Here is a 14,260-nt window from a genome sequence, read left to right on the forward strand (position 1 = left end):
TGGAGTTTTACAGGGAACACGGCTGGGGTGGATGTTTTCTCTTTAATTGTTTATTCCCGATATCCTCTGTACAGACACTTTTCTATCCTAGTTGAATGAAACAATTGAAATTGAGTGGTTTCCGTGACGATAGAACCCTGGAACGAGCAAAGCCCATGGTCCAATGCCGGTTCATTTTCAAATATTGGGAATATTCAATAGTATACATATAGGAATGATATAATACAAGAGATTGTACAAGCTCCTTTCTTCATTCAGTTGCTCACCAATGCCGCGCAAATGGAGATCTAAGACGATCTTTTTTGCCGAGGTGGCTTCAGAGAGTTGTGGCTTTGTCTTCTCCCCCAGCATGTCTCATAGATTTCTGTCTTCCCGTGCAAATCAAGGTGACGGGACAGTCGTCATGCACTGAGTGGTCCAAGACACGATGTATGAGTCATATCAGACAGATTTTTAGGCTCAGAAAGCCTTTTGTGATGTCAATCAATAGCCTTAACCGGAAGAATGGTAGCATATGACACCGAACATTCAAGATCTCCGCAATAGAAACGGCCATAGTCTCAACGAGTCTTCAGCTTCAATCTGAAAGGATCCCCAGCATTTTGGTACTTCAAGTGCTGAGCCTTGTAGGCCGGAATCGGCGGCCTTGAAAACATGTATTTTTCCAGTAACCAAGTTTGCAGAGTCGCAACATTGGTACTGGTAATCCAATAGATCATGAGTGCAGTAGGCATCTCATAAAACCATCCCGAGAATCCAACATTGACAGCAAGGACCTGAATAAACACTCGCAGACCCGAGAAAAAGATCGTTTGATACATCTGGAGCTTCGGCATCTCAGACATCTCCAGTCTAGAAGCGGATTTCCACCCCATATTCACATTCAGCAGAATGGATGCTGTTAGAAGAACAGGCAATGCTCCTGTCGGGTCACCGGCCAGCAGATCAGGGAACCAAAGTGCGCCTTCATTGGCAAGTGATGGTTCCACCGTTAAATGGAGGGACTGGACGGCTTCTCCTGCTGTGTCCTTGGCTGGTTCGATCAACGAGAGCAACCAGGGTACCAGGCCGTTTGTATTCCCACACATTCCACGGAGACTTTCCATAAGCGATATCCAGACGGGGACCTGGGCGAAGTTTACCAGTTTATACCAGGAATTTACTCCCCATCTTTCCCGCATATCTTCATTCTCCTTTCGCACTACCTTCATCCATTCACGTGGGCCCACATTACGGCGTTTCCTCATTTTCTCCAGCATCACTCTGGTGGAATGCATTAAGGGCGCTATATCTCTTTCGCGGCGTGCGTTGATCCGTGTAAAGAATTGTAGTGGTAATCCGATGGCGGTTCGGACAATAACCGCTGTAAGGGGAATGGAGACGACCCATGGAAGATATGTGACATTGTGTACACCATGGATCAGGCCAGCGGAGGCATCCAATGCGACATTGATGAGGTTGGGAGCTGGTTTGGTCGGGTGGAAGTATCGGATATGCGACGGAGTTACCGGCGACCAGGCATTTCGAGAAGCCCTCAAGGCCCGTGAAGAAGTGCGAAGAGAGTTCATGACCGACAAAAGGACCGAGATCCCAGACCACGGGATTTCAACTCGCAATTGTGCTTTGTAGTTGCAATGTTGGAGTTGAATCGGAGAAAGGAAAAACAGTCTCCACATCATGTGACGCGTATCGGCAAGTTACGCATTCTAGCAACACGTCAACTTCTTTGAGTTGATCTAAACCAGTTTGATCTTCCCATTCTACTACTTCCTAGTAGTATGCGCGGATCTTGATCATACTGCGACCATGGCCTTTTTGTCAACCGCCATCCTCGCCCTTGTGGTCCTCATTACCACCGCCTTCTTTCTTCCACGGCTAGCGGGGACGCTGCTTGGCCTAGTATTCCGCGGTGCGGGCTGGCTGATTCGCCGACGGACACGATCTCGTCGGGATTATGTGATCGCGCGGGCGCGATCTGATGAAGAAGAATGGCGGGCAGCACAACCTAAGGCTTCTACAAATTCTCTGGCTCGGAGTCAGGGTGAAGATGAGGATTGGGAGAAGGTTGATAGCTCCGGTGGGGCGAAGACTGCCACCAGCAGTGATAGCGGAGATGGTTCAAAGAACGAGGGAGCTAGCTCTGACGAATGGGCTGGCATCATTGGATTCTTCCACCCGTTTTGGTATGATATACACATCCTACTCGTGTAGACGTGGCCTTGTTTACTAATTGTTGGCTAATAGTAACGCCGGCGGAGGTGGAGAACGTGTACTTTGGGAAGCAGTTCGCGCAACACAGAAGCGCTGGCCGAAAGCTATTTGTGCTATCTACACTGGTGACCATGAAGCCACCAAGGCTAATATGCTGGAGCGGGTGGAGAATAGATTCAACATTCAGTTGCACGCCCCGACAGTCGTCCTGCTTTACTTGACGACCCGCAAATACGTGGTCAGCAGCTCATACCCGTATATGACCCTGCTAGGCCAATCCCTGGGATCGCTAGTGGTCGCATACGATGCTTTCACGCTTCTGGTCCCCGATGTCTTTATTGATACCATGGGATATGCTTTTACGTTGGCGCTGTGCAAGTGGCTCTTCCCTACAGTCCCCACTGGCGCATACGTCCACTACCCAACCATCTCAACCGACATGCTCGCCTCTCTTGACGACCAGACCGGCGTGCAGGGCATCAACTCCGGCGCCGGCAAGGGACTCAAGGGAACCGTCAAGCGCCGCTACTGGCAGCTCTTCGCTCAGCTTTACGGCTGGGTCGGCCGCCACGTGGACGTGGTCATGTGCAACTCATCCTGGACATCAGCACACATCCGTGCCCTTTGGGGCACCGGAAAGACAATCGAAAACACCGACAACGATGAAGGAACCCCCGCATCACCAGCAGTCGTGTTCCCACCGACAGCAGTAACAGAGCTCCAATCAACCATCACCGTCGATGCCGAGAGCGAAAGAACCCGCCAACCCGTTCTGCTCTACATCGCACAATTCCGACCAGAGAAGAACCACCCGCTCGTCCTGCGCTCATTTGCCCGCTTCCTTCAAGAACGCTCCCGAAACCCTGTTTTCGCTGACAACCCGCCCCCGCGACTCGTGTTGATCGGCTCAGTCCGCCAAAACAGCCCTGACGAAACACACATTTATAACCTGCGTCTACTGGCTCACGAGCTGAAGATCCGTGATCAAACAACCTTCCTCTGCGACGCTAGCTGGCCCGCAGTGCTTTCCCACCTCGGCACGTCTTCCGTCGGTGTGAACGCTATGTGGAATGAACATTTCGGTATCTGCGTCGTCGAGTACCAGGCCGCGGGTCTGATCTGTGTAACCCATGACTCGGGCGGGCCCCGGGAGGATATCGTGATTGATCTGGGTGACGGAGCGACAGGGTTCCGTGCCGAGACGGAAGAGCAGTTCGCTGCGGCGTTCGAAGCGGCGCTTGCACTCCCTGTAGAAGAGAAGATTGCGATGCGGCAGCGGGCAAGACGGTCTGCGTTAAGATTTACAGAGGAGGAGTTTGCTAAGAAGTGGTTGCGCCAAGTGCAGAAGTTGGTTCAGGCGTCCCGATAGATGTCTTGCATGTTCTGTCCTTGTGTTTTTTTTTTTTGCCATAGATCAATTCTTAATGTTCCTCGTTTGGTCATCATCTTTGTAAATATCTGTCTGATCTGATGCCTTTTGATTGCTTAATATACCCTTTCCCTACCTAGAGTAGGTATGAATTTGTTGTATGTTCCAGCGTAAGTCAAGTTGGTTTGACTGTAGAGAGCTTCTTGGCATTCTTCTTTCTTCTGTCTCTTCACATTAATACTTGTTAACACTTTATCATATTTTCATTCCTGGCTTACCGGATCCACGTCATCAATCTACTCTTTCCATATCAATTGATAGTCAATACTTTCTTTCTGAAAGTTGGCAAATCTCAGCAGTGGCCGGATCTAAAGAGCAGACGGCAGTCACAATACATAACATTCATAAGGACTATGATTCTGACCGAAAAGCCGGACGTGACGAATTCCGAGCCTAGCATCCTCGATAGCATACGTTTGGCCCAATCCATTGACAAGGAGGCATGAAACCTCAACGCGAGATGGGTAGGAGGACTCCGCGGAGACTTGGATTGCTTCGTGGGCGACATTCCGGGGAAATTCGCAATTACTACTTTTTGCGTCGTGTTTAAAAGTCACCATGTTAATATCAAGGAAAACAGGCTCATGATCAAGGGTATTAGATCTAGATCGCAGGATGTACACATCTAAATCGCCATTGGTTACAATTTAATCATATTGGTGTAGGTTAATGCTTCATTGAGGTATATCAAAAGACAGAATCGAAAGAGCCAGACGGCAGACGGGTATGATAAGGGGCAGAAGTCATCAAATGCATCAAAGAAAGCTTCGTGGAAGCAATAAGATGATAAGCTACAAAGTAGCTGAAAAAGTAAACGAATGGCCTAAACCAAGTAGAAGTGAAAAAAGCTAAAAAAGACAATCGCATGCGACAAATGTCGGTGTATCAGATAAAAGCCAAACCCCTCGTGTCCAGCCAAAGATGAAAAATAGAAAAAAACAAAATCCTGAAGTCTCCAAACCTATATCTCAACGCCAAACCTTCTCTATTCCACGCAAAAAGAGAGAATCATAAATAAAGGCACAAGTCAAAAGATGCAAGAATGCTCACGAGGGTGGTGCTTTTCTCATGAGTGGTGTGAAAGGTGAATAGAGGTTAAATTTCCCGCCATTATCCACTCCATTTTTGCTCCTGGTATCCAGGATCAACTCCGTACATGCCAGGTTGGTTATTGGCATAGCCACCGCTCATGCCAGATACGTTGCTGATGCCCGAGTCATCCTCATCGAAGCCAAACTCGCCTCCGGAACTGGCATCGTAGCTGCTATGGCCACCGATGTCACTGGGGTCATCACCCGCAGCAGGTATCTGATCCCACTGGAGAGTTTGGAGAGCTGGGTACTGAGCTAGCAATGCTGCTGGCAGGACGAAGTTACCTGACTGTCCATCCATTCCGGGAACACCTGGCATCACCAGCGGCTGCGGAACGGGCTGTAGATGACCAGATGGCTGCTGTTGTTGTTGCTGTTGCTGATGTTCCAAGAGGACTCTTTCACGCTCCAGGGATTCTTCATCAAGGAGTGGCTTGATACAAACTCGCCCAGCCTCGGATCGGAAATGACGTCCTAGAGCATCTGCACGCGCGAATCGGCGACCACAGCCCCAGTTACCGCCCCTTGAGAGGTCACCCCGACAAACAAACTTCTTTTCACCTGAGTGGAGTCCTTCGTGGCGTTTTCGATCATGTTGTCGAGCAAAAGCCTTGCCGCAGACGGTACAAACGAAAGGTCGCTCATCTGTGTGCGTTCGAAGATGGGAGCGCAGGTTATATGCACGGGTGAATCGCTTTGGACAGAGAGTGCATTGGAACGTAGCGGGATGCTTCTGAACGCGCTTAGAGTCTCCAGACACTGCACCCGGGCGTTGGGGGTCTGCCAGATCCAAAATATAATTGCGGCTTTCGATTGAGGAAGTTGAAAGGCGGCGATTCGATCGTGACGGAGATGCATCGCGCGAACCAGGATTGCTCCGTGAGTGAGGTGATAACGAACGTGGCGAGGTAGGCGCATGAGCTTCTAGACTGGTTGCTGAGGCAGCCGGAGATCTTGAACGAGAGGCAGGGTGCGCGTAAGGGTCGGATTTACTGCGCACTCGAGATCCTGGGGTGGATTTAGCAATCGAAAACTAACAATCAATGATATATGGAACTTACGCATTGCTGGAGGGCTCAAAGAGTCAAAGTCGGCAGCTGGCTTGGAGGGGCCAAAGCTTGAGTTTCGTGATGGGGGAGCGAATTCCACATTGATTGATGGTGGTGCCATCTGAGATGCTTGTCCAATATCAGAGCCGCCGTTCATGCCATTCATCATGTCATCTGAAGGCATGCCGTACGGTGCAGAAGGAAATTGATTATTGAGATTGGGGGACAGATACGGCACATGTGGAACCATTTCCACCCCCTGCTGCGGCATGAGCTGTGGTGAAATATACGGACTATGGAGTGGACTGATTCCCTGCTGTTGTTGCTGTTGCTCAGACAGTGTGAATTGCTCAATACCCAGCGCATTGTCATATAAAGCAGGGTCATTCTGCGGTACCAATGAGGGAGAAGCATTATTCTCAATGCCTTCATACTCATGTTGAGATAAATATGGAGAGTGATTGGCTGAGGACACTTCTGACACTTCGGATGGTGCTCGACGATGACCTTGGAAAGAGGTATGGTTCATAACCGACTGCCAGTCTTGATTGGACTGCGCGCTCAGGTAGGCGGCAGTGGCCGGATCTAACGAGGTATGTCGCGAATGCTGAGGGGTGTAAAAAGTACCTGGTGTAGATCCCGGAGGGGACATGGGACCGGGTGATGATTGCTGTTGATCTTGCGACGACGCGGAGGGATTTGAGATGGGGCTGACCAGATCGGCGGGATTGACTGCTTGATGAATCGATTGTGGCCGGTGGTTCATGTGGGGGTCCATTAACAGAGACGAGTCATACTCCGCAGAGCCGCTATTAGGACTGTGATTGTTGTAGGCGGCGAAGTCCATGTCGGAGGGGTTATTGAGAAGATTGTAGTTTCCATCTGGCGGGCGAAAGCCGGAAGTGTGATCCAGCTGATTGACCAGGCTTGCTTCGAAGGACTGCGAGCTGGGGATATTGCCAGTGTTGATGTTCGGAAGGAAGGGTTGATCGACAGGTGGAACAAGGCTCTGTGCTGGTGGAGGAGCAGAGAGATATGAAGGATAGCCGTACGCGTCGGTACCGGTCATGCCCGCATTATGATTCGGGTTCTGGAAAGCAGGGTTCGCGAATGTCATGGAGGGGTCGAGGCCAAGTCCTGTCGGATCGAGATAGTGCTGCGAGTGGGGTGATGGGCTCACACTACGATGTTTGGAGTCTCCAGGCGACGCGCCCGCGCCCTGGCTCTGGTCATGAGACTCCATACTGATCGAATAAATATGGTGCCCAACCTAGCGATTAGGCGCCGGATGGAGGCGTGGAAGCGATTCGCGGAGGGCAGGAAGCGCGAAGTCGGTGTGATCAAAGCGGGCGGCGGATAGGAAGCGCAGGGAGGAGCGGGGATGGTGAGGGCGGAACATTCGCAGAGAAGAACAACAACACGCGCACTGTCAGCAGCGAGAGCGCATCCTCAAGGGAAACGAGGTGATGAATTAAATGATGATTTCACGTGCAGAAGGCGGTCTGGGGTCTCAAGAAAGCGTATTTCCCTTCCAAGTTGGTGCCCTAAAGTGTGTTTGGCTTTGGCCCACTTCCCAGGAAACTGGGGAATCGTGTTTCACCGAAGAATTTCTTACAGAGGGTTTTGACGTGAGAACCTGGGATGGATCATCTATACCTCGCGGGAGATTCTTCCCCACCCTGATAACAGATACGGCAACTATTTTTAAATCGCGCCTCTAAAAGGCTTAACCACGCAAGATTGACCTTCTTAGGCATCCAAAACCCATGATTTGACCAGCAGATTCACGCTGGAGGGTGTTCTTCCGACAATTTGCAAGTGGAGATGTGGGCTACGGCTAATGCATACATGTCCTAGTTCTCTTTTGCACAGCCACGCAGCTGAAAGGTATCCATGGTTAGTGGTGATTGGACCAGATCTATCCCTAATCAGGCTTAGCCGCGGAGGGGTCAAGTTGGGGGAAAACACCCCAAGGCAGACTGACAGAAATCCGCCTTGCATGTTTCATGTTTGCCTGGTGCCAAAAATATCCATTGCCTAGATTCGGCATGTTTATCTTTATCTTTCCTCGTTGCCTAGCGATTCAGTCCCTTACGTGACGTTTTGTGGAATTAGAGTAGCTTCCCCTAGTCTCAACTAGGGGGGTTTCAGTTTCAACTTTGACAGTTGCTTATTCTTAAACTTGCGACAAAAGGACCATATCAAAATAGCCCATAAACTGGGAGCCATACTTAAAAGTCTAAGTTTAATATTAATTAGCTCAATTGGCTTGGCTAGCTTCGACTAGTAGTTTATTCGACATGTCTTTTTCAGAATTCACATTTTACGCACATCCGGCTATTAAACACCCTTCGGCCGGGAGATTCTCGGACTTTTGTAGTATGGTTCCAAGGTTCGACCAAAATTGATATTCATACTTGTGTAGTAAAAAAAAAATACTCATAATCAGTTGACCTAGTTATTCACATATGCGATGATGCGCTTGTTTTTCGAATACTGAGGGCAATCGTCATGACGATCCGGCGTTCGGTTCCACTATCCGCATTACGTAGTACATCATCATGGGCATGTATTGCCTCCCGGTGCGACCCCATCTCTTCTAGAAATTTAAATTCCAAGCCAATGAAAATAGCCAATGAAAATATGTATGTATTCACAAATCATTTAAAGAAACATCTTTACCCCTATGCATTCGGTAGCTACAAACAAGCTCGCTCCCATTCCGGCCCCGAGGACTCTGCCTCTTCTGCCTCCCTTTCAGCCTGTCTCTGCTCCTCTTGTTCAATTTCATCTTCAGCTTGAACTCGAGCAATGTCACTCTCCGGAAGGTTGGCAATGAGCTCCAACACATCAGCATGCCCATCGGCACTACAGGATTTCGCATAGAACAACAAAGCCTCGGCGTAACCCTCCGGGTTGCCAACCCTATAGCCCAACGCATCCTCCTTTATAACTTCGAGAACAGTCATATTGTCTGAGCCGCGAACGATTCCGTTCTCCACATCTCCACATATATGATAGCGTGCCCATATAGCGTCTCCGAACCTTTCCTCGCGTACCGCGTTGACGTATAGGCTAGCCCAAGGCTCGACTGCTTTATATCTTCTACACTTGTTGAGAACAGCTTGAATAGGGTAATCCAGGAATAACTGCTCTACTAGTCTGTTTTCTGAAAGATTCGTCATGGCTTTTATTGTGCGTTAGTCTGCAGTTCAAATAGAGTTAAAGTCAAATTGAAATCGTACCAAATTACCTTTGCCTTCTAGACGGAGAATGTATGGAATATGTGCATGGGATCGAAAGAAATCAAAGAAATCAAAAGTTTGAAATCAAAAGTTGAAATAGGGCGGGGCTTATCTGTCGTAACTGCCTAGCATGTTAGTCTGCCACATGTCTGGGAATTATGTACATTAGTACTCGTTTGCATTAACAGCTATTTTTTTTGCATACTTGATCAGGTGTCGAGTGATGGCCCCAAAGCCAGTAAAAATGTCTTGTTCTCTTCCACATCCCTCTCTGATAGCAATATAGTCAACTTGACGACATATTTGCTTTTGCTCCCTGCTCTGATGAACATGCTCCGTGGTATTGCGCGTCGACTCATTACAAGGCTGTCGCCAGTACCATAGTGTGCTGGAACCAATAGATCAAAGCCATGATCTGTCCTGGTCGTCATTCTTGAGTCCAATGCCAGGATTTTAGCTGGTGCAGAGAGAGTGTAAATTAGACACCTGAGATTGGGTGTCGGCACCCATACCTCGTTTATTTACGCCATTTAACTAAGGCAACAAATTACCTAATTCAGACATGGGAGAGGAAGAGAGGACGTGAACCATGACTCGTGATAGAAGAATAAGTGATTCGATGCTTGTACTCTATACATGGTGATACCTAGTTGTAGATTCTCCAGGTACTCTGCATCTCATGACCCATATTTACCCCACATTATCTCCGATGTTGCCTGATTTGTCGAAAAACAAGGTTTCCTCAAGTGATCTTCACTGTGCCTGCTTCACCACCTTGCTACCTCCTTTCAAGGTTGCATCGAACTCCATTTAACCGGCATTGAGCTAATGGTCGGATACTATTCTCCCGAGCTGCATATTCAAACTTGATTTCCTGGGGTTTTTTATCCGTGATGCTTGTTAAGTACCAACGGCCAGACGGGCTTGGATGTGACAAGAGTCATAGGCTGGAACATTTATTCACATTACATGGTACATCATGCCTGGTGTATTCTCTCGCTTGGTAGTTCCCACAGTTTTCTTGTGGGCGCTCAGTCTATCCTCCGTCCAAGCAGACCAGTCAACAACCATCACGACTGACCTTTACCCCGAGACCTGGAATGGCTGGGGCGTATCTCTGGCTTGGTGGGCTAAAATATTCGGGGACCGAAAGGACCTTGTAGATATTGTCTTCAGCTTGGATTCGACTTATTGGAGTCCTGGTAGCGAGACGCTGCCTGGTTTGGGATTGAATATCCTGCGATACAATGCTGGTGCGTGTTCATGGAATACCATTAACGGCACCGTGAGTATGGTCGCATCCGAAAATATCCCCGCCTCCAAGCAGATAGAAGGATATTGGTTGGATGGGCTGAGTACCAATCCTAGCTCCTCTAGCTGGAACTGGACCGTGGATGCAAACCAGCGCACTATGATGCTGAATGCCCAAGCGCGAGGTGCAGATACATTTGAGCTCTTCTCCAACTCGCCTATGTGGTGGCAACTGAGCAACCTCAATCCAAGTGGTGCTTCTGATGGTGGAAGCAACCTGCCTGCGTCCCAGTATCAGAATCATGCGATTTATCTTTCTACGATTGCCCAGTATGCCCAAGAGAACTGGGGACTTACCTTTACTTCGATCGAGGCATTTAATGAGCCATCTTCCAGCTGGTGGGTGTCCACCGGTACCCAAGAGGGATGTCATTTTGATGCCGCCTCCCAAGCATCCTTGATTCCCATCCTTTCGAAGGAAATGAAGGCCCGTGGGTTGGACAACACCATCATCGCTGCTTCCGATGAGAACACTTTCGAATTAGCCCTTGACGGCTGGGACACTATTACCAAAGCAACCGAAAAAGCATATGTTGGACGCGTCAACACACACGGTTACGAAGCTCTTAGCGGACCGCGCTCTGACCTCCGCGCTGCAGCTACCAGCGCTGGACAAGAACTCTGGGACAGCGAATACGGAGACAGCGACAGTACCGGCGCGACACTCGTTCAAGTAATCATGATGGATATAAAATTGCTGCAGCCCAATGCTTGGGTACACTGGCAGGCTATTGACTCCTCGGACTGGGGACTCATTAATGGCGACATCACATCTGATACACTTAGTGGTGCTACTACCAAGTACTATATGCTGGCGCAGTTCAGTCGGCATATTCGTTCTGGAATGCAGATTCTCAACAGTACTTCGAGCAATGTCATTCCAGCTATTAATGAGAGCAACGATACGCTTGTTATTGTTGCGGCGAACTGGGATGATGAACAGACTTTTACTTTTGATCTTTCGGCCTTTTCTCAAATTCCCGATGATGGTACGGCGGTTAGTAGCTGGCTGACCGATACTGCTGGGGATAATTTGTACGCCAGTAGCGACGGGGTGGTTATTGAGGATAAGAAGATCTCGGTATCGATTCCGAGTGATACTGTACAGACATTTGAGATTTATGGCGTGCAGATCTAGGAAGATAAAGCTATGAATGAGAGTCCATATGTTCAAGCTGGGGCTTCAATTCACAATCTAAGAGATTCATTGAACAAAATCCTGTGATCGTGTTCAACCTTAGTCTTCCTGCATCTAGTTGAATACGAACCAACCCTTTTTAGTTGACTTTATTCTCATAGTGCCAAACATGCGGTAAATTTGCAGATTTGTACATGAATAAGACTAACAGTTTCTCTTGGCGAATACCATTTCATTCGGTAATCGGCAGTGTAGACAGGTTTTAGGTCGAGGAATAGTAAAAAAGTAAACATTGAATGCATTTTCATAATCTGCCTGCACAAGCTCTCACTACCAAAAAGAGCTACCTAAAGCTCTCCCAATGTGGCAAAGCTAGCATAAGCCTCATCATTGGAAGTGCTAACCAACAAATTATCCGCACAACTACTACCCAAAGCGGCATTGCCCACCCAAGCAGGCTCCCAATAATAGATACCCAATCCACCGGTGACAGCCTCAACAACAGCCGCCAACTTCTCCAAGTACGTCTCCTGTCCAGCAACAGAGAACGGTATCGATGCCAAGTCACTTGGGAATGCATACGCAGGATCAGGGCACGAGACAGGCCAGTTGGTCTCGACAACCACGATATCCTTGCCGTATGCGGCGTACATATCCGTCATACTAGTCTTCAGCGACGCGAGAGTAGCCGATGAGCTGTAAAAGGGGTAGTAGGAGATACCCATGTAGTCGAAGTCGGAAGAGACGAGGTCAGTGGTGGAAGCGAGCACCTCGTTGTAGAAGTACTCCTGTTCGCTCCAGCTCCAGCCGTTGTCGAGGTGGATCATGATCTTGGGTGTTGTCTCTAGGTCTGAGTCCTTTACGCCCCAGGCGCCGGAGTGCAAGAGACTGGCGATGTTATCGTAGTTGGGTGTTTCGCCGAGTGGCCAGAGGAGGCCAGCTGTGATCTCGTTTCCGATTGAGACGATGTCGACTGTGAGGCCGTTTTCGTAGAAAGTGTTGCAGACTTCTTTGGTGTAGTTGTATAGTTGCCAAGTCAGGGTGTCGATGTCGGTTGTGGACCATCCAGTCGGGGTTGTCTTTGGTCATGTTAGGGATGTTCTTGCAGTAAGGTAGGTATCCTCATTTGAGACTTGCTCACCTGGTCACTTGGGTCCGCCCATGTATCACTCAGATGCAGGTCAAGGTAAGTTCCCATACCCTGGGCCTGCACTCTGGTTGCAAGCTCGATATTGTAATCGAGGTCATAACTGCCATCACTTGGGTTCACCCAAATACGTTGACGGACGGAATTAATTCCCAGATCCGACATGATCACTTCCAGCTTCTCTGTTGTCCCGGCTGAATTCTTGTATGAAATACCGGCTTCCTCTTCGATGAGCAGGGAGGAGATATCCGCTCCACGAAGGGACAGCTCCGCGAACACTGCAGGAACGAGGAGCTGGGAAGCAAGAAGAACCAATGAAAGCATGATGGGCGATTGCACTCAGCCTGTGAGCCTTCTCAGTGAATAGATAGTGAGATGCGATCGTGGGTTGAAAGAAAACCGTCCAACTCTGCGAGACATCCTCGCCTTTCTATACTTTCCATTTCAGCCGACGCGGAAAAATTCCCCCGATTATGCTTTAGACTATATCCCAGCTGTCATAGTCCCTGTCCGGAGAACATCCTGCTTGGGACTAGCACGTACGGTGAAACGCCCGTCTAATGGTGCGGCGGGTGGGGATTGGGACTTCAGGGATCGTTGTGAGAAGGGATCTAGGAGGTGGCTTGGCTTCCCTGTCTAATCTTTAATTTATATGACGCACGTGGCTCTTCTTTTCTTCTTGGAAATGCTAGCTCCGGTACGCAGTACATGTCACTTGTACCTGATTTCTTGCCGGAGGATTGATGTGCCATGCTTGTTTTCGCGTGGACGCCCTTGCCGATCCGGGTTCACAAGGTCCAACTTTGTTCCCCACTATGTCTTTCCGTGAATAATGGGCCATGAAATTCATTGGTGGAATTTGAGATACAGGCTTGAGCAGCTCTATAAGCGAGGTTGGGGACAGTACTTGATGGGGCCAACATGCAGAGGATTTATTGTCACCCCGCCGGGATAAACGAATGGAGCAAGGGAATCATACCCTAGCCGATAAGAGACAATGGTTTAGATGATTTAGTATTACAACAATATGGGGACCTGTGAAATCGACGAAAATGACAGCTTTCGACGCCTGAACGGCCGCCTTTCTACCCGTAACTTTTGGGAGCCGGCGCTTCACCGCCCCCAGCACCATCACTATTTTACACCCAGCGCCTTTAGTCATTCCCTTTTCCACTGGCGACTAAAACGACGCCGAAAATGGCTCCCCTCTTAGTCCTATCTAGAATCCCTCCCTCCTCGACCTACCTAGCCGGGCGCTTATAAAATGCTTCTTTTCCCCCCTCTCTTGCTGTCCTTATACTTCCCTACTTCTCTTATTATCTCCTATCCCCGACCCCTAAATCGACCTCGCGAACCTTATTGCTCATGTTTCTAGATTCTACTCCCAGTCATTCATCCTGGCTTTCCTAAATAGTAAGTCCACTCATTCAGTCAGCTTAGGGTAAGGAGCACCAATAATAGACCGATATTAACCTAGGCTTTGGTAATGGGGCCCCATTCCCTACCCTATAAAATCAATACCCCTAAACAGGGGCCTATAGGGCCCTAATAGAACTCCTATAGGACTTAAAGGGGTCTGATCGCGAATAGAGGTTCGCCAAGGCTTAGCCTACTACTGGTATAACGGGAAAGGGATTGG

General features: G+C 49.0%; 6 protein-coding genes across 6 annotated transcripts; 2 read left to right on the top strand and 4 right to left on the bottom strand.

Annotated features, from left to right (window-relative positions):
• Positions 1–560: 560 nt before the first annotated feature.
• Positions 561–1,568, bottom strand: N7503_010843 (putative mitochondrial export translocase Oxa2; the record flags this gene model as incomplete). The annotated part of the gene is made up of 1 exon (XM_057070389.1): positions 561–1,568. The coding sequence occupies one exon, from the start codon at positions 1,566–1,568 to the stop codon at positions 561–563; it is 1,008 nt and encodes a 335-aa protein (XP_056917000.1).
• Positions 1,569–1,806: 238 nt separating this feature from the next.
• Positions 1,807–3,580, top strand: N7503_010844 (alpha-1,2-mannosyltransferase ALG11; the record flags this gene model as incomplete). The annotated part of the gene is made up of 2 exons (XM_057070390.1): positions 1,807–2,183; positions 2,245–3,580. The coding sequence occupies 2 exons, from the start codon at positions 1,807–1,809 to the stop codon at positions 3,578–3,580; spliced, it is 1,713 nt and encodes a 570-aa protein (XP_056917001.1).
• A 1,170-nt stretch (positions 3,581–4,750) lies between these two features.
• On the bottom strand, positions 4,751–7,023 carry crzA (putative C2H2 transcription factor Crz1; the record flags this gene model as incomplete). Its single annotated transcript, XM_057070391.1, has 2 exons — positions 4,751–5,739; positions 5,793–7,023. 2 exons carry the CDS (start codon positions 7,021–7,023, stop codon positions 4,751–4,753), a joined length of 2,220 nt encoding a protein of 739 aa, XP_056917002.1.
• A 1,456-nt stretch (positions 7,024–8,479) lies between these two features.
• N7503_010846 (uncharacterized protein) lies at positions 8,480–8,749 on the bottom strand (the record flags this gene model as incomplete). Its single annotated transcript, XM_057070392.1, has 1 exon — positions 8,480–8,749. The coding sequence occupies one exon, from the start codon at positions 8,747–8,749 to the stop codon at positions 8,480–8,482; it is 270 nt and encodes an 89-aa protein (XP_056917003.1).
• Positions 8,750–10,004: 1,255 nt separating this feature from the next.
• On the top strand, positions 10,005–11,474 carry N7503_010847 (glycoside hydrolase superfamily; the record flags this gene model as incomplete). Its single annotated transcript, XM_057070393.1, has 1 exon — positions 10,005–11,474. The coding sequence occupies one exon, from the start codon at positions 10,005–10,007 to the stop codon at positions 11,472–11,474; it is 1,470 nt and encodes a 489-aa protein (XP_056917004.1).
• Positions 11,475–11,821: 347 nt separating this feature from the next.
• Positions 11,822–12,957, bottom strand: N7503_010848 (arabinogalactan endo-1,4-beta-galactosidase; the record flags this gene model as incomplete). Its single annotated transcript, XM_057070394.1, has 2 exons — positions 11,822–12,553; positions 12,616–12,957. Coding segments are annotated over 2 exons (1,074 nt in total), but the record flags the coding sequence as incomplete, so codon positions are not given.
• Between the last annotated feature and the right edge of the window lie 1,303 nt (positions 12,958–14,260).

This window comes from Penicillium pulvis (assembly GCF_028828015.1).
Source record: "Penicillium pulvis strain IBT 33274 chromosome Unknown scaffold_8_segment0_segment0, whole genome shotgun sequence".
In the NCBI taxonomy this organism is placed as follows: Eukaryota; Fungi; Ascomycota; class Eurotiomycetes; order Eurotiales; family Aspergillaceae; genus Penicillium; species Penicillium pulvis.